Source organism: Oncorhynchus gorbuscha, linkage group LG19 (genome assembly GCF_021184085.1).
Source record: "Oncorhynchus gorbuscha isolate QuinsamMale2020 ecotype Even-year linkage group LG19, OgorEven_v1.0, whole genome shotgun sequence".
Lineage (NCBI taxonomy): Eukaryota > Metazoa > Chordata > Actinopteri > Salmoniformes > Salmonidae > Oncorhynchus > Oncorhynchus gorbuscha.
This window is the reverse complement of record NC_060191.1, coordinates 49,927,955-49,954,920: the sequence shown is the minus strand read 5'-3', so window position 1 is coordinate 49,954,920 and position 26,966 is coordinate 49,927,955. Positions and strand designations below refer to the sequence as shown.

The 26,966-nt window shown below is 42.1% G+C and overlaps 1 protein-coding gene across 3 annotated transcripts; it reads right to left on the bottom strand.

The window, feature by feature from the left end:
* Positions 1 to 81: 81 nt before the first annotated feature.
* Positions 82 to 26,060, bottom strand: LOC124004812 (calcium/calmodulin-dependent protein kinase kinase 1-like). Of its 3 annotated transcripts, none has more exons than XM_046313623.1 (17): positions 25,958 to 26,047; positions 25,050 to 25,333; positions 24,745 to 24,792; positions 24,567 to 24,620; positions 24,207 to 24,258; positions 23,972 to 24,105; positions 23,834 to 23,870; positions 23,624 to 23,645; positions 23,104 to 23,192; positions 22,502 to 22,701; positions 22,234 to 22,287; positions 21,903 to 21,976; positions 21,580 to 21,667; positions 21,294 to 21,422; positions 20,871 to 20,974; positions 17,330 to 17,374; positions 82 to 1,067 (listed from the first exon to the last, which is right to left on the bottom strand). In XM_046313623.1, exons 2-17 carry the CDS (start codon positions 25,311 to 25,313, stop codon positions 1,058 to 1,060), a joined length of 1,404 nt encoding a protein of 467 aa, XP_046169579.1. In that variant the 5' UTR covers positions 25,314 to 25,333; positions 25,958 to 26,047; the 3' UTR covers positions 82 to 1,057. The 3 variants fall into 3 exon arrangements, with proteins under 3 accessions (XP_046169579.1, XP_046169578.1, XP_046169577.1); XM_046313622.1 differs by lacking the exon at positions 82 to 1,067 and adding an exon at positions 5,870 to 7,165 and having other exon boundaries at positions 25,050 to 25,327; positions 25,958 to 26,060; XM_046313621.1 differs by lacking the exon at positions 82 to 1,067 and adding an exon at positions 5,870 to 7,165.
* Between the last annotated feature and the right edge of the window lie 906 nt (positions 26,061 to 26,966).

Below are 26,966 nucleotides of genomic sequence, written 5' to 3'. Positions count from 1 at the left end.
TAAATATGGTTCCCAATCAGAGACAACGAGAATCACCTGACTTTGATTAAGAACCGCCTCAGGCAGCCAAGCCTATGCTAGACACCCCTACTCAGCCCCAATACAAAACACACCACAATAACCCATGTCACACCCTGGCCTGACCAAATAAATAAAGAAAACACAAAATACTAAGACCAAGGCGTGACATCAGCGCTACAATATTTCCTGTCCTTTCCAGTATTTTTCTCAGCGCTACAATGTTTCCTGTCCTCTCCAGTATTTTACTCAGTGCTACAATGTTCCCTGTCCTCTCCAGTATTTTACTCATAGACATTTAGAGAGTGTAGTGCACCATAGACATTTAAAAAAGAGTTTAGTGCACCATAGACAGTGTGACAGAGAAACTCATTTGGGACACTGTGCTCTTATTTGAAACATTCATGTGCTGTTCATGTTCTGGGTCAAAGATGCTGGGTCAGAGATTAAAGTTCAAACATGTTTGTAGGTGTCGGTAGAAACTGTGTATGTGTGCATGTGTGTGTGTGTGTGTGAGAGAGAGATAAGGTGCTTTGCTCATCATCTACAACATCACAGTATGGATCAAAGCATACTTCTAGGCTATAACAATAGAGACCACGTATACTGTACTCTTCCTATGGGTGAAATATAGTATTCTTTACTCAACACCTACATTTAATTTACATGACAATAAATCTCTGTCATGTGGATGCTATAAACCAATACTATTTGCCATTCCCTGACAGTAGTTTCTCTCTCACACACACACAGCAATTATTCATGCACATCTGTTTATTCCAATACGGAAACAGCACCCCAAACTGACTGATAAACTGAAGTGGCAAGTTGTTCGATCCCCCAATGCTATACTGCAGTCTTACTGCAGCCTGCTGTACTGAAGCTTTCATGAGATTAATTTCTGTGCTTGGAACTGTCTCCCTTGCCAGCCAATAACTGATAGGCTCACCCTGCGCAGCCACCAATCCCGTTCCTGTTGCTAGGGCTATAACAAGCCTCCCGTTATTAGCCCCAGTTCCTTGCTGCACTGTTCAGACACCTATAGCATCCTGCAAAAAAAAGATGAAAGCTCAAGCAGCAGAGGAAGCATTAGAATTCAGCAGCACCAACCTGTTCCCCAAGCGGCGTTGTACTGCACTACATTATCTGCACCAAGGATGACAAAACCAGCATTCATACAGTGAGTGGCCAAGAGATTGTGAAAGTATCCATGAAACTATCAAGGAAACACATTGTTGCAAAAATGATTTATCTGTTGATTATCTGATGATTTCCTGGATTGAGGCAACAGACTAGACAGCATAGTCAATTACAATACTAAAGTATAATCAAATTAACCAGGTAAGTTCTCTATGTACAAATCACTGATAAATCATGTCAAACCAATACCTATTCTATGAGCTCTATTTACATGGTAACACTTTCAAGGGTTTATATTGCATTTACAAATGATTAAATAACCGATAACATGCCATGCTTCCTCTGGAACACGACCCCACCAAGGCGCACTGCTTCTTGACACATTGCAACTGTTTGGCCATAATGACCATCGTTATGTTTGGAGGAAAAAGGGGGAGGGTGGCAGCATCATGTTGTGGGGGTGCTTTGTTGCAGGAGGGACTGGTGCACTTCACAAAATAGATGACATCACGGGGAAGGAAAAAGATGAGATGATGCTTCAATATACCCACAAGACATGAGTCAAGTTAAAGCTTGATCGCAAATGGGGTCTTCCAAATGGACAATGACCCCAAGCATACCTCCAAAGTTGTGGCAAAATGGCTTAAGGACAACAAAGTCAAGGTATTGGAGTGGCCATCACAAAGCCCTGACCTCAACCCTATCGAAAATTTGTGGGCAGAACTGAATAAGTGTGTGCGAGCAAGGAGGCCTACAAACCTGACTCAGTTACACCAGCTCCGTCAGGAGTTTGACCCAAGTTAAACAATTTAAATGCAATGCTACCAAATACCAATTGAGTGTATGTAAACCTCTGACCCACTGGGAATGTGATGAAGGAAACAAAAGCTGAAATAAATCATTCTCTCTATTATTCGGACATTTCACATTCTTTAAAAAAATGTGGTCCTAACTGACCTAAGACAGGGAATTTTTACTAGGATTAAATGGCAGGAATTGTGAAAAACGGAGTATAAATGTATTTGGCTAAGGTGTATGTAAACTTCCGACTTCAACTGTATAAACTTCATTCAAGACAATACATGTTTTGTGTTTTCATTCATTCCTGACAAAAGCTGTGTACAGTATATAGAGAGGAAACCTCATGGGCACCATCTGAACCGTACACTACATGTGTTAATAGTCTTTGACAGAATAAACTATGCTATTGTATTCTATTCTTACAGTAATGTTATTACATCATTTGCCTGCTATGTCCACTTTGGAATCTGAAGCTAGCCTGCTGTGCTACAAAGTATTTATTTACAGTGTAAATTACTATCATAACGTAGAGGGAGGTGCTGTGCTAAATTTGGCTCAGAGATTTTTGCTTGTTATACAATAGTATGTTGGTTTCTGATGGACTGACGACACAGTAGTCGTCTCTGTGGTGGACTGTCACATTGATGTACCCAGTCTACTCAGTGTCTACTGGGGAGTTTACTTATTGCTGATGGCCATAGAGCGGCCTTCTTCCTGTATGGATGGCAAGGGCAGTGGGGCCTCGGCGCTGAGCACACCCTCTGCAGAGAGAGAGGAGGTCACCTTCTCAGAGTCCACACCTGGGAGAAGGCTGCAGCCAGGAGACTGAAAATATTTGTATCAGAGGAGAGTACTCTCATGTAGCAGAAGTTATTGTCCATATCGGCATTCCAAATTGCACCCTATTCCTTCTATACTGTAGTGTACTTCTTTTGACCAAGGCCTAAAGGGCTCTGGTCAAAAGTTGTGCACCATATAAGGAATAGTGTGCCATTCAGGACATATCATTGCAATCATCACCCAAGAGATGTTAATTTAGATTTACAGTTTGATAACTATCCAAATGTTCTGCTTTGTACTCATGTCATTTTCCTGGTGAAGTGTCTTGGCACGTAACCATGTTCATTTCTTCTCTCCTTGTCAGGGTTTTCCTGTGGTGAAGTAGAGGAGGACCAAAACGCAGCGTGGTTATATAGACTCATGTTTAATAAAAACAGATAAACATGAACACTACAAAACAATAAACGTGGAAAACCGAAACCAGCCCTATCTGGTGCAAAACACAGAGACAGGAACAATCACCCACAAACACACAGTGAAACCCAGGCTACCTAAGTATGATTCTCAATCAGAGACAACTAATGACACCTGCCTCTGATTGAGAACCATACTAGGCCGAAACATAGAAATACCCAAAACCTAGAAAAACAAACATATACTGCCCACCCAACTCACGCCCTGACCATACTAAATAATGACAAAACAAAGGAAATAAAGGTCAGAACGTGACACTCCTCGTGCTTTCCTGTTGTTATGACAGACACATTGGGGTTTGAAGTGTATCTTCAGTGTGTACAGTATGTGTATGACTGTCGGTGCCCACATTGAGTTCCGTCTACAGTATATGCTTTAGAGTGCACCTGGCTGTAGTATATTGTATGTGTATTGGGCTGCTATATTAAAAGGCTTGTCTCCCTCCTGCAGCTGCTCTGGGATACCTTTTCCAACAAAGATTGACCCTTAACTATAGGCTGCAGTACTGTACATGACTAAGAAATGTAGCATATCTTCTAGCTTTGTCTGTCCAGTAGTTTTATGGGTTTTATGGGCTTTCAAAAACCATACATACAAAAACATGTATTGTACCAAACACTGAAAAATTGACAAGTAGCAGGACCATGGACGTTAGAGGTAATCTCCCTATGCTGGGTGTGACATGCTGTGGGCCCACACAGCAGGAACGTAAATAATACACAGTACCTACTGCACAGACCTCATGGTACAAAAGCAACAACAAACACACCCAAAGGATTACACTGTAAAACGCACTAGTAGCAACAAAGGCTTGGCTTGAGCATTGCAAATAGTCATTTTATTTCCTGTTGTTGCACTTTTTGATCATGTAAATCATGACCTTTTTGATTGAAACGTATAATTGTGCATTTCCTGTTTTGGTTTATAGTTGGTCTGAGGGAGAGACAGAGAGCAGACCCAACAGAGACAGTATACAGCAGTGGAGATTTGTCAAGACCTTGTAAATGAATACAAATACTTTGAGAAGACTGTATGTGTGATAAGCAATTATTTGCATTGAGTTTCAAAAACAATTCCATGAAACGTTTTGTTATTAAGAATCATGAACAGAAGGACTGTGAAAACAGTCTACCAAGGAGTATAGCCGAGAGATGAGCTCTCTGGCACATTGGCTGGTCTGAAAGTGATTGTTTAATTTGTGTGTTTAGGACTTGATAGCATGTCAGTGACACCAGCAGTGTCTTTGTGTGAAATTCAACTGGGACCTTAGTGTGTTTAGGCTGGGTTTTGCAAACCAGTCAGTTATATGAAGCTCAGAGAGAAAGAGACATGGGCAACATGACTGCTAGCATGTTGGAGTTGCGAGTGACTTGAAACAGACTGACAGAGTTGGGGATGCGAAATGGACTCTGAGAAACCCAAGCCCATGATGGAGCTGACTTGGGTTGTAACAGCTGTAATGGGTTTAGCTGGGCCGGGGGAGTCCCACTTGGCCTCTGCATTGGCCTGGCTGGCTCAGCCTGTTTCTGAGGCTGTCATGGCAGATGTCACTGGCAAGGGAGCTGAGTGTGATCAGCTATACACCATACAGTTCTCCCAAAGAAGACAGGCTGTGCTGAAGGTTTGGTGGTCTCCTGAGCACACAGGGGAGGTGTAACATAACAATCAATTATCAACTCAATTGTACCTCTATCAGTAGACCAATGGATTTTGATGTTTAATGTGGAGAAACAAGTCAGTTTTATGCATTCTATTATTAAGGTGTGGTCCGATCAAAAACAGAGAAACTATTGTGGTGTTGCTTGGCAACTGTTTCCACAGTAACCCTTGCTCAGAAACATTCCACTGTGGTTTTCGAGGAGTGCCATGTATAGCAATGGGAAAATAAACTGATCACAAAAATGGAACGAATGTAAAGAATGATTAAATATGGTCCAAAGTGATGGGCATGTTTCAATACATGAATGGACATATAATGAACATGCCTTTTTTATATGGTTACAGCTCACATGGAGGCTGTGCAGCATGTACCCCTGACACCTGTGCAGGAAGTCACACACTTCAGTATAGGGAAACTTAACTCCTGGAGTGGTTCTTTTAGATAAAGGGACTGTGTGTCATGCCAAATCCCCTGCCATAACACATATGACTAGTATGACAGCCCCTTGAGATAAATGGCCCATTAGTACTCAATCACAGGATAAACATACCTATTTGTACCTCTTCCTGCTGAGGAGTGCATGACAGAGACATAAGGACTTCATCTGCACACCTCTTATCAAGAGTGGGCACACCTTTACATGCATTGTGTTCCCTGACTGTTGACAGAAAAAAAGAATGGGACAAATGGCATGATGTTTCACTGTGGTCATTGGCAAGTGGTATTAGATCATTCTACAGAAGGAAGTTGGTGTCAAATACATTATGACATGTCTGTCTGAAGCAAGCCAAACATAGCCTCTGTATGAAGAACAATGAAGAAGAAAAAACTGACCCGAGACACAATAGATGATACAGTCAGACACAAGGTGCCATCTAGTGGTATATTTACAAAGAAACAGGGACATTGAACATAGGGACATTGAACATAAGGCCAATGACTATTTGTCTGTCAATTTTGAATAAAGAAACACTGATAATCAAAGTAAACACCAACCTTAGAGCAATTTACCACACCACAAATATTTATTAAAAACAACATTGTTCTCAAAATTGTTCTCAGACACATTTTCCACCAACTTCAAGTACAAAATCTCTTACCTAAACAAGTCACAGGGGCGCTTTGATACGTTTGATCTGTCCCATCCTAATTAAGGTAAGGTTCATACCCTGCCACAATAATACAAGTGTTATTCCAGTTAGTTTTTTTTCCAAAAGCATGTGGATGGTGTCAGAGAAACATACTTGAATAGCCTACTGGGCAGTGACATGAGGGAATATCAATATGAACTATTGAACAAATGGTGGTCATATTGTTGAAAATGATGTGGTATACTTCAGCATTTCAGAAATACCAATTTAAAAAAGTCTGACCGAAAACAAAAACAGGTGGATTTTTTTTATTCAAGTGTTTACATTATGATATTATATTACTTTCATGTCAGCTGAGATGATTCAGAATAAGCTGCACATTTTGTATCGACGTAACTTGTTTTTCCCTCTTAAATCCTAAAACCTATTCTGACACGTTCCAGAAGTCCATTTGACATCTAGATGTGATATCACTCACTTCAATTTGTAAAACAGTAAAAAAATATATATATATTAAAAATAAAGCCTTTAGTCCTACTCTTTCTTTTGAAACGGCCCCAGATGAAAGATTGCTTGCACTATAGGACATTAATAACACCTGCGTACAAGAGCCAGCACATCATGCTAGAGAGAGCCATCCAGAGAAAAAACAAGAATATTAATTTGCTACCTTTAATTATCTTCGACATCAACTGTATGCAAAAATGACTTCTTGAGAATGGTACATATTTACATTGTAACAACCACATTTCAGTTCAATACATAGGTGTAATATTTGGAAAACACAGAGCTAATAGTACAAAAGGCATTCAGACCATTATGAGTAATATAGTACAGTACATCATGAACAGACAATGAAACCCTATGTTAACAGCCGACACAAACATCACGCAGATGGAATAAGACAAAAGTTAAAAACCTAATACATGGTTTGTACTGTAGTTATCACAAATCTTTCTAAAAGACTGTAAGGGTGAGCTCTTTCATTTGGATCTCTCTTCAAATATATTACATTAATATTACATATTATATAAAGATACAGCAAAGAGTTTGCTTTGAACAGGTCTGTCCCCTAATTTAAACAGGTCGATCAGAAAAAAGGGTTTACCAGCAGCCCTCTGCAAGTGCACCATCATCTTCAGTAAGGTCCTCCAACTCTCCTTCTCCGTTTCCATCCAATTCTCCTTCTCTGCTTGATTTCCTGCGGGCAACACATGTTTTATTGTCCCCCAACACAGATTGGCCCAAGGGAGGCGCTATTGTAATCAACACAAATTCCAACATTTTAACAAGCATATCTCCTGTACCGTTTGAGCTACAGTCATGAGATTTTGTACATACAATGTCTTGCAAAAGTATTCAGATCCCTTTGGATTTCGTCACATTTTATTATGTTACAAAATGGGATAACAAATATATTTTTAAAGATGAATAAAAATTAAATAACTATGTTATTAAATAACATATTAGAAACATCTAGAAACACCTTTGGCATCACTTACGCCGGTGAGTCTTCTTCGGTAAGTCTATAAGAGCTTGGCACACCTGGTTTGTGCAAATTTTGCCCATTCTTTTTTCTTCTTCTTTAAAAAAAATATTTTTACATTGCAGCTAGATTTCAGCTTCCATCAGCGTAATTGTCAGCATCATTTTCAATGGTATGTATTTTTATTTTCAATATATTTCCCTTTATTATTTTCCCCTACCCCTACCACCCCTCCCCTAACCCTACCACCCCTCCCCTAACCCCCTTACCACCCCTCCCTAACCCTACCACCCCTCCCCTAACCCTAACCCTACCACCCCTCCCCTAACCCTACCACCCCTCCCCTAACCCTACCAACCCTAACCCTAACCCTACCCCCTCCCCTAACCCTACCACCCCTCCCCAAACCCTACCACCCTCCCCTAACTACCACCCCTCCCCTAACCCTACCACCCCTCCCCAAACCATACCACCCCTCCCTAACCCTACCACCCCTCCCCTAACCCTACCACCCCTCTCCAAATTGGAGTAAACTAATGGACAACAACACTTAGGCTTCTACTTCCAGCTTATACATACCATATACATTTTACAGACACAATGTGCTTTACAATAGTTAACTCTTGTTTGTTTTTAATCCCATCCTTCAGTTACCCTCAACCCCTCCCTTCTATCTCTGAAGACCATCCAGTTCTGTTAGACATATATTGTTAACTGTGCTGTTTCAAAAAAGTCTGCACCTATATACTGTACATTTTATGGACTCAGTATACTTTACATTAGTTATCTTGTTGTTTTTAGTCCCAACCTTCACCTCAACTCAACCCCTCCCATCTATCTAATTTTCTATTTGCCATATATTTTTTCAACTGTGCTGTGATGTTTCCCAAAAGTTCTGAACCTTTCTATTCTCATAGTTTCTACAGAATGTAAATTAAATATAAAAATGGTTACAAAAAGTATTACTACAGTTGAAGTCGAACGTTTACATACACCTTAGCCAAATACATTTAAACTCAGTTTTTCACAATTCCTGAGATTTAATTTGAGTAAAAATGCCCTGTTTTAGGTCAGTTAGGATCACCACTTTATTTTAAGAATGTGACATGTCAAAATAATAGCAAAAAGAAATACTTATTTGAGCTTTTATTTCTTTCAACACATTCCCACTGGGTCAGAAGTTTACTTACACTCAATTAGTATTTGGTAGCATTGCCTTTAAATTGTTTAACTTGGGTCAAACGTTTCGGGTAGCTTTCCACAAGCTTTCCACAATAAGTTAGGTGAATTTTGTCCCATTCCTCCTGACAGAGCTGGTGTAACTGAGTCAGGTTTGTAGGCCTCCTTGCTCGTACACGCTATATCCGTTCTGCCCACAAATGTTCTATAGGGTTGAGGTCAGGGCTTTGTGATGGCCACTCCAATACCTTGACTTTGTTGTCCTTAAGCCATTTTGCCACAACTTTGGAAATATGCTTGGGGTCATTGTCCATTTGGAAGACCCATTTACATTTACATTTACATTTAAGTCATTTAGCAGACGCTCTTATCCAGAGCGACTTACAAATTGGTGCATTCACCTTATGACATCCAGTGGGACAGTCACTTAACAATAGTGCATCTAAAACTTAGGGGGGGTGGGGTGAGAGGGATTACTTAACCTATCCTAGGTATTCCTTAAAGAGGTGGGGTTTCAGGTGTCTCCGGAAGGTGGTGATTGACTCCGCTGTCCTGGCGTCGTGAGGGAGTTTGTTCCACCATTGGGGGCCAGGGCAGCTGAACAGTTTTGACTGGGCTGAGCGGGAGCTGTACTTCCTCAGTGGTAGGGAGGCGAGCAGGCCAGAGGTGGATGAACGCAGTGCCCTTGTTTGGGTGTAGGGCCTGATCAGAGCCTGGAGGTACTGAGGTGCCGTTCCCCTCACAGCTCCGTAGGCAAGCACCATGGTCTTGTAGCGGATGCGAGCTTCAACTGGAAGCCAGTGGAGAGAACGGAGGAGTTGGGGTGACGTGAGAGAACTTGGGAAGGTTGAACACCAGACGGGCTGCGGCGTTCTGGATGAGTTGAAGGGGTTTAATGGCACAGGCAGGGAGCCCAGCCAACAGCGAGTTGCAGTAATCCAGACGGGAGATGACAAGTGCCTGGATTAGGACCTGCGCCGCTTCCTGTGTGAGGCAGGGTCTCTTCGGATGTTGTAGAGCATGAACCCAGGAACGGGCCACCGCCTTGATGTTAGTTGAGAAGACAGGGTGTTGTCCAGGATCACGCCAAGGTTCTTGGCGCTCTGGGAGGAGGACACAATGGAGTTGTCAACCGTGATGGCGAGATCATGGAACGGGCAGTCCTTCCCCGGGAGGAAGAGCAGCTCCGTCTTGCCGAGGTTCAGCTTGAGGTGGTGATCCGTCATCCACACTGATATGTCTGCCAGACATGCAGAGATGCGATTCGCCACCTGGTCATCAGAAGGGGGAAAGGAGAAGATTAATTGTGTGTCGTCTGCATAGCAATGATAAGAGAGACCATGTGAGGTTTGACAGAGCCAAGTGACTTGGTGTATAGCGAGAATAGGAGAGGGCCAAGAACAGAGCCCTGGGGGACACCAGTGGTGAGAGCGCTGGTGAGGAGACAGATTCTCGCCACGCCACCTGGTAGGAGCGACCCATTTCCAGCGTGGGCCGCGCCGGAGATGCCCAACTCGGAGAGGGTGGAAGGAGGATCTGATGGTTCACAGTATCGAAGGCAGCCGATAGATCTAGAAGGATGAGAGCAGAGGAGAGAGAGTTAGCTTTAGCATTGCTGGAGCGCCTCCGTGATACAGAGGAGAGCAGTCTCAGTTGAATGACTAGTCTTGAAACCTGACTGATTTGGATCAAGAAGGTCATTCAGAGAGAGATAGCGGGAGAGCTGGCCTTGTAAAGTAACAAGGACAGCACGTTCAAGAGTTTTGGAGAGAAAAGAAAGAAGGGATACTGGTCTGTAATTGTTGACATCGGAGGGATCGAGTGTAGGTTTTTTCAGAAGGGGTGCAACTCTCGCTCTCTTGAAGACGGAAGGGACGTAGCCAACGGTCAGGGATGAGTTGATGAGCGAGGTGAGGTAAGGGAGAAGGTCTCCGGAAATGGTCTGGAGAAGAGAGGAGGGGAAGGGTCAAGCGGGCAGGTTGTTGGGCGGCCGGCCGTCACAAGACGCGAGATTTCATCTGGAGAGAGAGGGGAGAAAGAGGTCAGAGCACAGGGTAGGGCAGTGTGAGCAGAACCAGCAGTGTCGTTTGACTTAGCAAACGAGGATCGGATGTCGTCGACCTTCTTTTCAAAATGGTTGACGAAGTCATCTGCAGAGAGGGAGGAGGGGGGAGGGGGCGGAGGATTCAGGAGGGAGGAGAAGGTGGCAAAGAGCTTCCTAGGGTTAGAGGCAGCAGCTTGGAATTTAGCATGGTAGAAAGTGGCTTTAGCAGCAGAGACAGAGGAGGAAAATGTAGAGAGGAGGGAGTGAAAGGATGCCAGGTCCGCAGGGAGGCGAGTTTTCCTCCATTTCCGCTCGGCTGCCCGGAGCCCTGTTCTGTGAGCTCGCAATGAGTCATCGAGCCACGGAGCGGGAGGGGAGGACCGAGCCGGCCTGGAGGATAGGGGACATAGAGAGTCAAGGGATGCAGAGAGAGGGAGGAGAGGAGGGTTGAGGAGGCAGAATCAGGAGATAGGTGGGAGAAGGTTTGAGCGGAGGGAAGAGATGATAGGATGGAAGAGGAGAGAGTAGCGGGGGAGAGAGAGCGAAGGTTGGGACGGGCGATACCATCCGAGTAGGGGCAGTGTGGGAGGTGTTGGATGAGAGCGAGAGGGAAAAGGATACAAGGCAGTGGTCGGAGACTTGGAGGGGAGTTGCAATGAGGTTAGTGGAAGAACAGCATCTAGTAAAGATGAGGTCGAGCGTATTGCCTGCCTTGTGAGTAGGGGGAAGGTGAGAGGGTGAGGTCAAAAGAGGAGAGGAGTGGAAAGAAGGAGGCAGAGAGGAAAGAGTCAAAGGTAGACGTGGGGAGGTTAAAGTCGCCCAGAACTGTGAGAGGTGAGCCGTCCTCAGGAAAGGAGCTTATCAAGGCATCAAGCTCATTGATGAACTCTCCGAGGGAACCTGGAGGGCGATAAATGATAAGGATGTTAAGCTTGAAAGGGCTAGTAACTGTGACAGCATGGAATTCAAAGGAGGCGATAGACAGATGGGTAAGGGGAGAAAGAGAGAATGACCACTTGGGAGAGATGAGGATCCCGGTGCCACCACCCCGCTGACCAGACGCTCTCGGGGTGTGCGAGAACACGTGGGCGGACGAAGAGAGAGCAGTAGGAGTAGCAGTGTTGTCTGTGGTGATCCATGTTTCCGTCAGGGCCAAGAAGTCGAGGGACTGGAGGGAGGCATGGGCTGAGATGAACTTTTAAAGTGCATTCGCCTTGTTGACCGCAGATTGGCAGTTCCAGAGGCTACCGGAGACCTGAACTCCACGTGGGTCGTGCGCGCTGGGACCACCAGAGTAGGGTGGCACGCGGCCACGCGGTGAGGAGCGTTTGTATGGTCTGTGCAGAGAGGAGAGAACAGGGATAAACCGACACATAGTTGACAGGCTACAGAAGAGGCTACGCTAATGCAAAGGAGATTGAATGACAAGTGGACTACACGTCTCGAATGTTCAGAAAGTTAAGCTACGTAGCAAGAATCTTATTGACTAAAATGATTAAAATGATACAGTACTGCTGAAGTAGGCTAGCTGGCAGTGGCTGCGTTGTTGACACTACACTAATCAAGTCGTTCCGTTGAGTGTAATAGTTTCTGCAGTGTTGCTATTCGGGGCTAGCAGGCTAGCTAGCAGTGTTGTTTACGTTACGTTGCTAAAAGAACGACAATAGATGGCTAGCGAACCTAGAAAATCGCTCTAGACTACACAATTTTTGATACAAAGACGGCTATGTAGCTAGCTAAGTAGCTAGCTACGATCAAACAAATCAAACCGTTGTACTGTAATGAAAATGAAGTGAAAATGTGATACAACCTGTGAATGCGACCGGGTAGTTGAGTTCTATACAGAAGACGTTGGCTAGCGTTGGCTAGCTGTTGGCTAGCTAGCAGAGTCACCTACGTTAAGGACGACAAATAGCTGGCTAGCTAACCTCGGTAAATTAAGATAATCACTCTAAGACTACACACTCTAAACCTAAACAACACAATTATCTTGGATACGATGATACGATGATACGAAGACAGCAAAGACAGCTATGTAGCTAGCTAACACTAAACTAATCAAGTCGTTCAGTTGAGTGTAACAGTTTCTCCAGTGCAGCTAATCAGTGGACGTTAGCTAGCTGGCTAGTGAAGACTACGTTAGGACGGCGAAATACGATAATTACGCAATTATCTTTGATACAAAGACGGCTATGTAGCTAGCTGAGAAGAAATTGCTAAGATAAGACAAATCAAACCGTTGTGATATAATGAAATATAATGAAAAAGTTATACTACCCGTTGGAGCGACGTGCAGATGCGACCACTCGCCTCGCTCCAACCGGAACCGGAACGACCAAGCTTTAACTTCCTGACTGATGTCTTGAGATGTTGCTTCAATATATCCACATAATTGTCCTATCTCATGATGCCATCTAGTCATGATGCCAGTCCCTCCTGCAGCAAAGCAACCCCACTGTCAGGATTTGGCCAGGGTTGTTCCGGTTTTTGGTCACTAGATGCCCCCATTGTGCCTTTTGACCTTTTGTTTTCCCCTGATCCCCATTATTATTTGCACCTGTGCCTCGTTTCCCCTGATTGTATTTAAACCCTTTGTTTTACTCAGTTCTTTGCTCTGTGTTTGTATGTTAGCACCCAGCCCTAGTACTTTGTGAGTGCTTGTTGATCCCGGTGGACTCTCTTGTGGAGTTCTGTTTTTTGTTCTTGTTTTTGAGTAGCTTTTGAGGCTTTTTGTGCTGTGCCTTCCACCTTGTGGATTTGCCTTTTTGTCTTGGAGGATTGCCTTTGTTCTTGTGGAATTCCTTTTGAGGTTGTGGAGTTACATGTTTTCCTGAAGAACTTCACTTTTTACTTATTAAATACACCGTCTCAAGTACTGCTGTGTCTGCCTCATCTTCTGGGTTCTGCTGACTATTCGTGGCTCAGTTGGTTTAGTGACTGTTTCTCACTCCGGAGACCCGGGTTCGTAACCGGGTCCTGACACCCCACAACATGATGCTGCCACCCCCGTAATTCACGGTTGGGATGGTGTTCTTCGGCTTGCAAGTGTTTCTTGCAAACTTAACAATGGCCATTATGGCCAAACAGTTCTATTTTTGTTTCATCAGACCAGAGGACATTTCTCCAAAAAGTATGATCTTTGTCCCCATGTGTAGTTGCAAACCGTAGTCTGGCTTTTTTAAATTGCGGTTTTAGAGCAGTGGTTTCTTCCTTGCGGAGCGGCCTTTCAGGTTATGTCGATATGGGACTCGTTTTACTATGGATATAGATACTTTTGTACCTGTTTCCTCCAGCATCTTCACAAGGTCCTTTGCTGTTGTTCTGGGATTGATTTGCACTTTTCGCACCAAGTACGTTCATCTCTAGGAGACAGGCAGAGCTGTCAATTTTTTGTGTACTTAAATTAAATTGGTATATCTTTTTATTGATCACAATTTTCTTTAACCAATTCTAGACTTTAATGGAGGGCCGACAATCAAGTTCCTTACTTTTTCCTTCTTTCACTGGCGTCTTCCATTTTTGCCGTAATGCTGCAATTAGTTGGTTGTAATTTGGGTCAGAGCAAACATTTCCATATATTTTCTTTATCTGCATGTGTGATGTAACTCCACCAGTCCTATTTGTGATCTAATTTACAAAGATGATACCTTATTTATATTAGTATTTTTGAGTTTAACCATATTTTTTGTTGCATTATTTGTTCTGTCTTTTCTGGTGGATTAAACAGAAATTGCAACCAACTTTCTATGGCTTGTTTTAAAAATAGCGATATTTTGGAGATTATTTAATTTTCAAATAACCAGAAGTGAGATGTTGTAATGGGGAAAGGGACATTCTTGAACATGGCGTGAGACATTCTTACTACATTCTGCTAGAGAACCAGTTCGGATTTAAGTATAACTTTTGTATTACTGAAGCCTTTAGTGAGAGGTCTAATGGCTTAATGGTTACCCCTGTATATAGCCTCGTTATTGTTATTTTATTGTGTTACCTTTTTTACTTTAGTTTATTTAGTCAATATTTTCTTAACTGCATGGTTGGGCTTGTAAAGTAACCATTTCACAGTAAGGTCTGTTGTATTCATCGCATGTGACAAATAAAAATGGATTTGATTTTAGTTTATTTGATTTGCCCTTTTTCTTGTCAAGCTCTGCCAAGATGTTGGATCATGGCTAGACAGCAATTCAAGTCTTCCATAGATTTTCAAGCAGATTTAAGTCAAAACTGTAACTTGGCCACTCAGGAACATTCACTGTCTTCTTGGTAACGCCAGTGTAGATTTGGCCTTGTGTTATTGTCCTACTGAAATGTGAATTCCTCTTCCAGTCTCTGGTGTAAAGCAGACTGAAGCATGTTTTCTTCTAGGATTTGCTTGTGCTTAGCTCTAAACCGATTATTTTTGTCCTGAAAATCTCCCCGGCATTTGCTGATGTCATACCATGATGCAGCCACCACCATGCATAAACACAAGGCAGCTACTCAGTGATGTGTTGTGTTGGATTTGATACATTAATACCTTGTTAAAACCAAGATGTATGTTTTTGTCATTTAGGTCATTATTGTTGAGTACTATAACAGTATTGAGCCATCCTCTGTTTTCTACCATCAAAGACATTGAATTCTGTAGCTGTTTTAAAACCACCAATGGCATCACCAATTTTGTATTTAAGTGGGCAAGTCGGTTAAGCACAAATTCTTATGTACAATGACAGCCTAGGAACAGTGGGTTAACTGCCTTGTTCAAGGGCCGAGTGAGAGATTTTCAACTTGTCAGTGCAGGGATTCGATCCACCAACCATTCGGTTACTGACCCAATGCTCTAACCACTAGGCTACCCGCCACCCGTACATCACTGAGCAGTTTCATTCCTGTCCTAAAGCTCAGTTTAGATGGACGACTGTATCTTTGATGTGTCTGTGTGGTTTAATATATAATCCACATCATAGTTATTAACTTGACCATAGTGAAAGAGATATTCTATGTATGATGTTGTTACCCATCTACCAGTCACTGCCATTCTTTATGAGGCTTTCGAAAAGCTCCCTGGTCTTTATAGTTTTGTCTGTGCTTGAAATTCAATACTTAACTGAGGGACCTTACAGATGTTGTATATATGAGGAACAGAGGAAGGTTTAGTCATTCAAATATCATGTCAATCTGTATTATTTCACACAGAGTGAGTCCATGTAACTTATGTGATTTGTTAAGCAATATTTTACTCCTGAACTAATTTAGGCTTGCCTAAAAAAGGGTCGGAAAACTTATGCAATGACTATATTTTAGTTATGTAATATATACAGAATATATATTTTTTTGCCCCCTCTGACATTACATAGTAGTTTGTGTAGATTGTTGACCAAAAATTACTATTAAATCCATCCTCCACTTTGTAACACAACATGTGAAGAACTCAAAGGGGTCTGAATACTTTTGCAACTTGCAAAACATCTCCTCATGAGCAACACGTGTCCCATAAGGACCTACTATCTCGACCTATTACAATTTTCAGAAACTATACTTTTTGTCCCCCCGCAAATGTTTTACAAGCATATATCCAATCCCTTTTGAGCTACAGTCATGACATTTTATACCGACAGTGCATTCAGAAAGTATTCAGACCCCTTGACTTTTCCATTTTTTTAACGTTACAGCCTGTTTTTAAAATCAATCAATTAATCATCAATCTACACACAATACCCCACAATGACAAAGCTTGTGTCACGTTCTGACCATAGTTCTTTGTGTTTTCTTTGTTTTAGTGTTGGTCAGGATGTGAGCTAAGTGGGCATTCTATGTTGTGTGTCTAGTTTTCCCGTTTCTATGTTTGGCCTGATATCGTTCTCAATCAGAGGCAGGTGTTAGTCATTGTCTCTGATTGGGAACCAGATTTAGGTAGCCTGTTTTGTGTTGGGTTTTTGTGGGTGGTTGTCTTCTGTCTTCGTGTGTCTGCACCAGACAGAACTGTTTCGGTTTTTCACATTTGTTGTTTTGTATTTTGTAGTGTTCACGTTTATCATCTTTATTAAACATGATGAACACTAACCACGCTGCGCTTTGGTCCTCCCCTTCGTCCACAGAAGAAAGCCGTTACAGCTCGAAAAAAAATGTATGCATCTCCTCATGATAAGTCCTGTTTTATATCAATGCATCTCCCTAACAGGCAGTGGAGTCTGGTCTCTAACATCCCGTCCAATGTGAGCTATCAAGTTTTGATTTCCAGCAAGGGAAAAAATATGTTTAAAAAAATCTTTCTCATTAATCCACGTGACATACATTTGTATAATTGTCACTAAATGTCACTAATTGGCCCAATGGGGGGGGGGGCTCTGCATCATTCGTAGGGGACAACTTGTTTATTGTTGCCTTGTTACTGTGTGTTGTTTAAGGCAACTAGAAGGGGGGAAGGGTCATGACAAGAAGAACTTTGCATTAAATGCCATGCATGTCAGGAACAACATTACCAATCAGGTCCAATACACATCAACTCTCAGCAGTGCATAAAAAGACAGTACTGAGACCATAGAAATAGAATCACATAGAGTAGAATGATAGTGATCAAACCCCAGAAGAAAACCTGTTAGCACAAGACTGGCGTTGCGTCCAAATTGCAAAATATTCCCTATATAGTATGCATTACTTTTAACCAGGGCTCTTACCTCAATGAAGGATGAACCTCGGTTTCCAGTCGCCCCCAAGAGTCCCTGCAATGGGTAAGAGATAGACAAGAAAAGGACAATATCAGCAAATATGTGCTTGTTAAAGACTGCACGTCAATGGTAAATAAGCAATGTAATCATAAAGTTACATTACATGATGGAGATAGATACTGTAGAAAAAAAATCTGAACATTTATGATGGACTAATTAATATTAGCATATTTCGTTAAGGCACAATCTAATAAACCACTTAGCAATGTCATCAAAGCTATTGTGTGCCCTGATGTAGTTGACTGAGCTGAACTGCAAGTGTGTGAGAAGAAGACAGCTGTGTGTGACATCAGAGTCATCATGCTCATAGAGGGCACAGGGGCATGTGCCCCCTCAGATTTGTCATATTTTGTTGTTTTGTTTTGTTGTTTCTCTGTAATACTACTAGCCACTTTGACATTTTATGACGTTGGCATTAGCTAACCAAGATAGGTTCCTAATCTCCCAACCTCGTAACTAGCTACCAAGAAGCCATTTCAGGCTATCAATCAAGTTAGTTGTGCAACCATAGACGACGTGTCCAGCTTCCATTAAAGTAAATTGAATTGCCAAAATTATCGAGACATAAATACAGGAAGTTGTTCAAAAGAGGCTACTACACCAGAAAGCATGATTTGGCCACAGAGGATCATTCGCTTCTTTAAAAAAAAATAAGCTGTCGATTTTAAATCACATTGCCTACAGTCGGAATTTGGGCAGCGCACGCGGCAAATGCCAAATATATGAGTGTTGAGTTGCAACTGTCAATGAAAAGTAGGGTCCAGTCAGGTACAGTGCCTTCGGAAAATATTCAGACCCCTTGACTTGGACTTTTTTGTGACGTTGCAGCCTAATTTTAAAATGGATGAAAAAAAAAAATCCTCTTGTCACGAATATTACCGAAGGTGACTCCCCTTCTTGTTCGGGTGGCGCTCGGCGGTCGTCGTCGCCGGTCTACTAGCTATCACCGATCCGTTGTTCTGTGTTCCTTTGGTTTTGTCTGATTGGTATCACCTGTTTCTTTTTTGGTTGTTAGGGTGGGGTTATATATAGTTTGTTCAGCCCGCTTTTGTTTCGTGCGGGCTTGTTCGTCTGCTCTGTGTTTGAGTGTATTTTGTTTGTATTTTGGGTTTCGCGCTGTCCATTTATATTTCTGTTCATTTGTTTTCCTACTTTTGTTCATGTTATTTTTCCTGGACATTAAAGCGTGTTTTTTCCCACATCTTTTGTTCTCTGCGCCTGACTCCACACCTCCTCACTCATTTGTCGTAACACCTCTGCAATCTACTAAAAATACCCCATAACACCAAAGCAAAAACAGATTTTCCATTCTTTTGCACATTTATTCAAAATAAAACAAAAAACATATTTACATAAGTCTTCAGCCCCTTTTCTATGAGACTCGAAATTGCGCTCAGGTGCATCCTGTTTCTCTTGATTCGGAGTTCACCTTTGGTAAATTCAATTGATTGGACAAGATTTGGATAGGCACACACCTGTCTACATATGGTCCCACAGTTGACAGTGCATGTCAGAGCAAAAACCAAGCCATGAGGTCGAGGGAATTGTCCGTAGAGCTCCGAGACAGGATGGTGTTGAGGCACAGATCTGGGGAAGGGTACCAAAAAATGTCTGCAGCATTGAAGGTCCCCAAAAACACAGTGGCCTCCAAAAGTCTTAAAAGGAAGATGTTTGGAACCACCAAGACACTTCCTATAGCTGGCTGCCCAGCCAAACTGAGCAGTCGGGGGAGAACGGCCTTGGTCAAGGAGGTAACCAAAAACCAAAAACCTGATGGCCACCCTGACAGAGCTCCAGAGTTTCTCTGTTGACATGGGAGAATCTTCCAGAAGGACACCCATCTCTGCAGCACTCCACCAATCAGGCCTTTATGGTAAAGTGGCCAGACGGAAGCCACTCCTCAGTAAAAGGCACATGACAGCCCGCTTGGAGTTTGCCAAAAGACACCTAAAGACTCTCAGCAACAAGATGCTCTGGTCTGATGAAACAAAGATTGAACTCTTTGTTTTGAATGCCAAGCAGCATGTCTGGAGGAAACCTGGCACCATCCCTACGGTGAGTTATGGTGGTGGCAGCATCATGCTGTGGGGATGTTTTTCAATGGCAGGGACTTGGAGATTAGTCAAGATCGAGGGAAAGATGATCAGAGCAACATATAGAGAGATCCTTGATGGAAACCTGCTCTAGAGTGCTCAGGACCTCAGACTGGGGAGAAGGTTCACCTTCCAACAGGACAACGACCCTAAGCACACAGCCAAGACAATGCAGGAATGGCTTCGGGACAAGTCTCTGAATGTCCAGAGCCCGGACTTGAACCCCATCGAACATCTCTGGAGAGACCTGAAAACAGCTGTGCAGCGACACTTCCCATCCAAGCTGACAGAGCTTGAGAGGATCTGCAGAGAAGAATGGGAGAAACTCCCCAAATACAGGTGTGCTAAGCTTTGTAGCGCCGTACCTAAGAAGACTAGAGGCTGTCACCGCTGCCAAAGGTGCTTCGACAAAGTACTGAGTAAAGGGTTTCAATACGTATGTAAATGTAATATTTCTGTTTTTTAAATATAAATTAGCAAAATAAAAACTTGGCATTATGGGGTATTGTGTGTAGATTGATAAGGAAAAAAACTATTTAATCAATTTTAGAATAAGGCTGTAACTAAATTTAGAAAAAGTCATGGGGTCTGAATACTTTCTGAAGGCGCTGTATATTGCAATATTTCAAAATACAATTACAGGAAAAAAGTTTGGAAAGCAAATGTTTATTACTGTAAAGAGAAGACAAAGAAAATACTCTTGTTTTTTAGTTATCAAAATTATCATCTTAATTTAGCGAACAGTGTAGCCTTGGTGCGAGTGGAGAGCATTGGCCATGTCCACAGTGAGTGTGTATATTCACTCTTTATCATTGTTGGATCAGTGCCACTTGAAAGTTTGTTTTTGACAATAATTTCTTCCCCCAGGTTAGATGGACGTCCTATTGTATTTGTGTCTCCTCTTCTCATAGCCATATTAGATGGATCAATGTAGTTTTTATTGATCTGTTTGTTCTTTTCAGTCATAAGAGACGGTAGCAGCAACATTATGTACACAATAAGTTCAACAAAAAAAAGTAAGTTACACAAAATGCAAAAACATCTAACAAAATACCCTCAAATTAAAGCTGACAGTCTGCACTTTAACCTCCTAGTCATTGTATAATTGCAAAACCAAAGTGCTGGAGTACAGAGTCAAAACAACAGAAAATGTGTCACTGTCTCAATACTTTTGGAACTCACTATATGTCATGTTTGTCATTGTAGCTTCAGTCTTCTGCCATACACCTGTCCTTACAGTATTCTGTATTTGTACGCTTCTTTTGTGTTAAGCCCATTTACAGTAGCCTATATATCTAACCGACTCTGTGTATTTCTGTCACTTTGTTTTGTTTGTTTCCTAATCCCAAAATCGGCAGATAAAGAAAGCAGATAAGGAGGATTTATAGGGGACTTACGCAAGAAGACCTCCTGGAGCAGACATAGACCTCTCTGCCCTCCTGTTGTGACACTCAAAGGGGTTACTAAAAGACCTCTTCCTCAGCATGGACTTCACCAGGATCTAACGTGGGGAGAGTGAGTGTCAGAGGTCCATCCCAAATGGCAACCTATTCTCTATAGTGCACTACTTTTGACCAGAGCCCTATAGACCCTGGTCAAAAGTAGTGTACTATATTGTGAAAAGGGTGCCATTTGGGAAACATATTCACTGTAGCAATCTGCTTTATGACAAAAATGTTCCCTGACCATGTGTATTGACCTGGAAAAACTCTGGGCCCTGATGTAGGTCCCAAACTTTTTCCCTTGTTAAAACACAAAAACTCCTGGCCCTACTTGTGATAGATGGGTAAGTAAGTTAGTAAGTAAGTGAACTGACTCACCACAGCAGACAGACTGGGGATGAGTTTGATGGAGTTTTGGACCTCCTCCTCAGTCACCTCCACCACGGTGCAGTGTTCTTCCTCCAGGGGTAGAAGGTCTGTGCCATCCTCCGTCACCCACGGATGCTCCTGGCAACAAACAGGAGGGGAACCACAATCGTCCCACAACTCATATAAGACAGCTCTACCAGGACAGTAAAACATTCATTTGAAGTGTCATAGATGGTTTCATGAAGGATTTGCTTTATATAGGCACTATTGAAGGTCTAGATCTGTCCCCTTGTACCTTGATTTCAGGAATGGTGATCCTTGAATCAGGATTTTTATCCAGCATCCTTATAATAAGCTCCTTCAACTCCTTGCATACTTCAGGCCTGTGGTACCAAAGAGTGACTGAGATGACCACCCACCAAATAGAATAGAACCATCTACAGTACAGTAACTACAGTAGCAGTGAATGGCCAGGAACGTTAAAACAATACTATTACTATGCTATTATCAAGTTATTACATGCTATAATGTGAAGTTCTACCCATATTTTAGAATGGTGCATAGAGAGCAGACTAAATTGTTTTTGCATGGTAAATAGTGTCCCTTAGTGGAACTCACATGTTTGGGAACTCCACAGGCCTGTTCCTGATCTTATTGTGCAGGCCGATGATGTATTCATCAATGAAAGGGCACTGATATAGGAAGATAGTGATGAAGAAAAGGCATTAAAATGCTGCTCTTAAAGGATAGGCTACATGCATACACATGCTGTCTGTTTCCCACATAAACCATTAAATGTATTTATTTTAAAAGCATTATTAAGTGGGATGCAACGGTTGATCAAAATATAGTTGTAGTCCTCAGCATAATGGACACAGTAAATCAGAAACTAGTGGGCCAAAATAATCCATGGCAGAATACCGTACATTATGATAATAACAGAACCTACCTTCCCATAGACAAAGCAGTACAGGGTGACTCCCATGGCCCACACATCCAAGGCCTAACAAACATGAACATTGACCATTACTTTACAAAGAGAGCTTGCTGTATATTTTACAGCGCCATAAAATGTTGACGTTTGATACCAAGTCAATTTAAATAATAAGTATTTTTGATACCAGTCAATGCAATACATTTTCATGGGGTAAATATTATTATTGGATACAATCAAAGATGAGTGACCTGATTAGATAAATTAGCAATTAGTGTCTAACCTTGCCAGTAAAGCTCTGCTCATGATCAGTCATCATCTCTGGGGCCATGAAGGCTGGAGTCCCTGCTGAGCTGGACAGGAGAGCATCACTCCCCTCAAACTGGTTACTGACACCAAAGTCTGCAATCTTCACATGCCCATTGTCTCCCAGTAACAGGTTGGAAGGCTTGATGTCTCTGTGGATGATCTTCTGGTAGTGCACTGAGAAGGAGGAAGAGAGAATAGGACCAGGGAAAAAGGACAGGAAACACTGATTTAGTTCTCTTTTTTTTAGATAAACTTTTATAAGTATACAAACAGCATTGCCCATTTGATTTAGGTCTTGACATTCAGCTGTCAAAGCACCAACTGATCCTGTATTTTCAGAAAGTATCTGACGAGTGACTTCCAAACCAATGTCTTGCTAAAACATGAGCAGGGTTAGTAGTATGCTGCAGGTCTCTGAGCAGAATGCTATTAGGCCATACGTCCCAAATGGCACTCTATTCCCTATTTAGTGCACTATTTTTGACCATGGCCCTTAGGGTTCAGGTCAAAAGTAGTGCACTACTGTATATAGGGAACACGGTGCCATTTGAGACGAAATCCAGGTGGAGGACTTACAGTATTCAATCCCCAGAATTATGTCTCTGAAGTAAAAGCGGGCTTGTTCCTCTGTGAAGGGAGTGTCTGAGGGCACCTCCATCACTGGGCTAGGGCCCCAGGAAAAGCAACAGAGACAGAGAAAGGTAAGTAAGCATCACCACCATAATCTTCCAAACAGTGGTCTTCCTACCACTAACAATGCCTGAACCTTGTCATTGGTATCTTATATTCCTTAAAACTGGATACCTTATATTCACCAAATTTAGTAACTGGAAGGATTATATATAAATAACAAAATTCATAATTTAAGTGTTATATACAGTATAATAATATAATAATAAGAATATAAGACATTTAGCAGATGCTTTTATTCAAAGTGACTTACAGTCATGCATATTTGGGTGGTCCCAAGAATCAAACCCACTACCCTGGCATTACAAGCGCCATTACAAGCGCCATGCTCTACCAACTGAGCTACAAAGGACCAGTGTTATAATGTAATGTAATACAGTATATTTCAGAAAGGAGTAAAACGTACCCTTTTGGCATTAACTCAAAGGCTAGAAAATAAACAAACAGAGAATAAAATGACTAGTCATATTAGTTTCTATGTAATAATCAAACTGGACAGACTATGATAATATACAAACTATGGACCTAGTACAAGGAGAAACAACAGAAAACATAGTTTATCATGTAACACCTTGTATCACCATTCAGTGCACTGACATGATGAATGCATACTTACCCATGTGGAGATTGTCTTCAGCAGGATCATCAAGAACCTACAATTGGAAGGTGTAAATCTCTGAAATTAATAAAACTAAATGTAAATGAACTAAATGAACCTTTTAAATCTTCCACTTATGTATGTCAGTGTGTTCACCTCCACCAGATGGACAATGTTAAGGTGGTCTAGTTTCTTCAGGATGGCGATCTCCTGGTAGACTCTCTCCAGTGGCCCCAGGGGTTTGGGTGGCAGTCCCTGTTCTGTGCTGGCTCCTCGGGGAGGGGGGCGTCCTATAACCAACCGCCATTATATATAGTGGTGATCATCACCAGTTCATGTTCATACCAGTACCAAAGCACATACTAGACTTAAAAGGAACATTTTCACCTACGAGGAAATCCACACATCTTCATCAGCTTCTTTTTTGAAAAAACTTTCATTGCCTATGCAAGGAAAGACATGATCAGTTTGCTCCTATAGTATAATCGTCAAAAAGGCCAAAACAGAGAGTTGAGGAAATGTACATTTCTCTGCTCCCAGAAAGGAGATGATAAAGAACGAAATGTGCAGAGAATCTTAATATAATAATAATAATAATAATATATGCCATTTAGCAGACGCTTTTATCCAAAGCGACTTACAGTCATGTGTGCATACATTCTACGTATGGGTGGTCCCAGGGATCGAACCCACTACCCTGGCATTACAAGCGCCATGCTCTACCAACTGAGCTACAGAAGGACCATCTTACATAGTATTGTTCATCATCTTCATTGTAAGCTAATCTCACCACACCATATGAGCCCTAGAATAGAAAAAGAAGAAAGTCTGACAGAATCATTTTGACTTATTACACAAGAGTTCTTTTTGATATAATGTTTTCTCTTGTCAGACAAATTCAGCATCTATTCTAACTTTTCCTTTCTTACCTTTCCAATCTCATCCTTCAACTTGTATTGGTTGAGCTGGATACAATCCTAGGGAGAGACAAAGTGAAGGGTATTTGGTGGTGGGATAATGCACATTGACTACACATTATTTAGGCTCATGCCTATTTCTTTTGAGACTTCATGGATGGGTCCTAAATGGCACCCTATCCCCCATATACTGCGTCTCGAATGGCACCCTATTCCCCTATGGGCCCTTGTCAAAAGTAGTACACTATATAAGGAATAGGGTGCCATTCAGGACAGAAACCCTGACCTCCATTTGGGACACAGGCATGACCTCTGACCTGGGAATCTGAAATGGACACCCGCTTGGACTCGATGGTGGGCTGTCGAGCCTCTCGCTGCTGGGTTGATCGCTCCTGCAATGATAGCTTCCTGTCTGACAATGACAGCTTCCGGCGTGCTGGTGCAAGGGGCCTTCGGTGGCCGTTGGGAGGGGTCATCCGGTTGGATGACACGTTCATGGCGGCCACCATGTCAGCCAGCTCTGCATTGTGCTCAGAGTCCAGCTCTGCCAGCTCTGCCAGTCCATCAGTGTCTTCACTCATGGTTATCCCTGACCCTGTTCCTTTCCCGGTTCAATCACGGAGAAAGGTCAGAGATGTCATAGGGGCCAGCTAATTAGATAATTAACATTAAATCGTATTTTAACCGACATTCACTAACGTTCTGTACTTGTTCATCAAGCTGCTTCTTGCTACAGAAACAGGAGATTCTGCCTTAGAGATTCCTCAGTCAAGGCTTACTTAACCAAGATTCAACTGTATGTAACATCTCCCCCGATATGGGAGATGACACTAAACTTGCTTTCCAATTTTGAATATCGAAAATGTTTTCCAAATGCAATTTTGTAGAATTAAGGCATGCACATGAACTAGAAATAGCTTATTATTTAACAGGGTAAGTAAGCAAAAGAACAGTATGTCAATTGAATTAACTGTAATTGGCTTGTACATTTCTACATGTACAATACAAAACTAAATGACTATGACTTTTCATGGAAATAATATGTCTAAATGCATCATAGATGACAACCACCTGAGCTCTGCTGCCTACCGATTCCTGTCAACACAAATAGCACTAACTGCAAATCCCTTCCAAATCCACCACTAAAACGTTCACATCCACACAAATCAGATTTTCTGCAAATGACATAAAGGAAGCATATTCATATTACGGCTGTTTTACTTACACACAGCTTGAGGATCCTACATTGCTTCTCAGTGTGTATAAGCTGCAGGGTCTGTCCTGCTGATGTTTAAGTGAGGAAAACCCCTTTGTGTCTCAGGTCAGGACTTTCACTGCTGAGCCAAGGACTACAGGATTACTCCAGCCTTAACGATAAACCCTGGCCGTATTTAGCCTCGTTAAGGTTATTCTGAGGGTGGCAGTCAGTGTATACATTGATCAACTCCACCCCTGGGCCAAAGCATCGGGACATTAGGTCTGTGGGCCAAAGCATCGGGACATTAGGTCTGTGTCCCAAATGGCACTATTCCCTACAAAGTGCATTACTTTTGACCAAATACCTATGGGCTCTGGTTAAAAGTAGTGTACTATATAGAGAATATGGTCCCATTTGGGACACATACTGGGAGTTACGGCCAGGAAACAGTTAAATCAGCCATAATGGAGATGAGATTGCTGTTAGGAAAACCACTGGAAGGGAAGGATTGATGGTGGAACATCCTTCTAATCTGTATGTGATTTCTAGCTGAGTTGAGTGCACCAGGAAGTTCTTAAGCTTGCTGTTTACCTCAGAACAAATTGGCTCAAGTGTTACATAAAACCCCTGGAGAAAAGTTTCCAACACTGAACAGAGAATACCAATCAACCAACCAGAAATGATTGAAGATAGTGTTTGTTTGGATGACTTCTAATACAAAACAATAACATTGTATCAAACAATTTGAAATACATGATATGTATTAATTTGTGGATGTTCATCATTCATTTCATGTATTTTTGTATTTGTATGTATTATGGATCCCCATTAGCTGCTGCCAACACATCAGCTACTCTTCCTGGGGTCCAGCAAAATACAGGCAATTTTAAAACATTACAATACATTCACAGATTCCACAACACACTATGTGCACTCAGGCCCCTACTTCACCACTACCACATATCTACATGACTAAATCCATGTGTATGTGTGTGTGTGTGTGTGTGTGTGTGTGTGTGTGTGTGTGTGTGTGTGT